The sequence below is a fragment of the Panthera tigris genome, chromosome A1, assembly GCF_018350195.1.
Source record: "Panthera tigris isolate Pti1 chromosome A1, P.tigris_Pti1_mat1.1, whole genome shotgun sequence".
NCBI lineage: Eukaryota > Metazoa > Chordata > Mammalia > Carnivora > Felidae > Panthera > Panthera tigris.
This window is the reverse complement of record NC_056660.1, coordinates 46,748,160-46,749,967: the sequence shown is the minus strand read 5'-3', so window position 1 is coordinate 46,749,967 and position 1,808 is coordinate 46,748,160. Positions and strand designations below refer to the sequence as shown.

Here is a 1,808-nt window from a genome sequence, read left to right as displayed (position 1 = left end):
TTTCACAGTTCAGTGCTTGCTGGGAAGGGGATTGACTTCTGCTCGTAGGAAATGCACCTCTCTGAGTTTTGAGTTTTTCACCTTAACATTCCAGGAAAAGTTAGTTTTGAAATAAATTTGGATCATAATTCCACTTGTATGTATCTATCTAAAATATTGCTATTTTGGGGGCGCCTGGGTGGCTCTATTTGTTGAATGTCTGACTCTTGATTTTGGCTCAGGTCATGATCCCAGGGTCATGGGCTCGAGCCCTGAGTCAGGCTCCAAGCTGAGTGTGGAGCCTGCTTAAGATTCTCTCTCTCTCTTTCTCTATGTCTGTGTCTCTCTCTTTCCCCTACTGCCTCTCTCTCTCATTCTCTCTATAAATCAATCAATCAATCAATCAAATTAATAAAATATTTCCATTTTTATCAGCATTTCATAATGCATTTCTCTTCTTAATGTTCAATCCATTTTTTATGTTTTTTAACCCATCAATCAACCAACCAACCCGTCTTTATTATTGGTCTCTCTCTCATAGATACCACAACATTGGGGTGAATACACAAACATAAGAGAGATACTTACAGTCTAACTGGGATGATAATACTAACATATGTACAAAATCAAGAAATAAGCAATACTTTTCTATGGGTTAATTGTGTGGTTTACTATAGCATTTTTGAATAGGAGAGAAGAGAGGTATAAATAAAAACTGAAATAATTATGAATGCTTACATGAAGGAAATGATGTTAGCCAATATTCAAAGATTTGAAGAGGTACAGCAAGGAGTGAAAAGTGCAATATAGACAAGGCACTTAATAAGGTAAAAGCAAGGGTGAGGAAGAGTCTTCAATAACTAGAAGATAAAAATTATCTTTGCTTCATAGATGTGCACGAATGACACTAAGACTGCCTAATATCATAATCTAAAATTATAAGAGAACGTGTTTATCAAAAGGGAACATTACAACCCCGAACACCTTCTCTAGCTAGGTGGTGGAACCCGCGGACTCTTGAACTTCAGGATGGTTTATGCTAAGAGCCGGACCCTGAAGAGGCACTTCGAAGGCAGCCCCCCTCGTGGTAACTTGGAGTTGAAGACAGTTGAACTCCCACCCTTCAACAATGGAGAGGTCCTGCTGCAAGCTTTGCTCCTCGCTGGGGATCCTTACCTGGGAGTGGCAGCCAAACGACTGAAGGAGGGTGATGCGATGATGCGGCAGCAAGTGGTCAGAACTGTGGAAAGTAAAAACTCAGCCTTCCCAACAGGAACTATGGTAGTAGCTTCTTCAGGCTGGACAACTCACTCCATTTCTGATGGGAAAGATCTGGAAAAACTGCCTGCAGAGTGGCCAGACATTTTAACCACAAAACAGTAGAGTCTTTGGAAGAAACTTTGAAAAAAGCCTCTCCTGATGGTTATGATTGTTATTTTGATAATGTAAGTAGAGAGTTTTCAAACAGTGTTATCCTCAGATGAAGAAATTTGGAAGAATTGCTATATGTGGGGCCATCTCTGTATATAATAGGCCCATCCCCAGAGAATATTCTCCATCAGCAACTCCGCACGGTAGGGTTCATTGTCACCCACCGGCAAGGAGAAGTCTACCAGAAGGCTTTGAAAGACTTGCTGAAATGGGTCTTATAGGGTAAAATCCAGTACCATGAATACATCACTGAAGGGTTTGAAAACGTGCCAGCTGCATTTATGGGAATGCTGAGAGGCGGTAATTTGGGGAAAAGCATAGTGAAAGCGTGAAAAAAAAAGTTACATGGAATCTAGAACTCATTTGGATGGTTACCACATGTCTCTTTAACCATTTAG

The 1,808-nt window shown here is 40.5% G+C and overlaps 1 protein-coding gene across 1 annotated transcript; it reads left to right on the top strand.

Moving 5' to 3' along the window:
* Positions 1–1,008: 1,008 nt before the first annotated feature.
* Positions 1,009–1,362, top strand: LOC102970186 (prostaglandin reductase 1-like). Its single transcript, XM_042998498.1, has one exon. The coding sequence runs from the start codon at positions 1,009–1,011 to the stop codon at positions 1,360–1,362; it is 354 nt and encodes a 117-aa protein (XP_042854432.1).
* Positions 1,363–1,808: the final 446 nt, after the last annotated feature.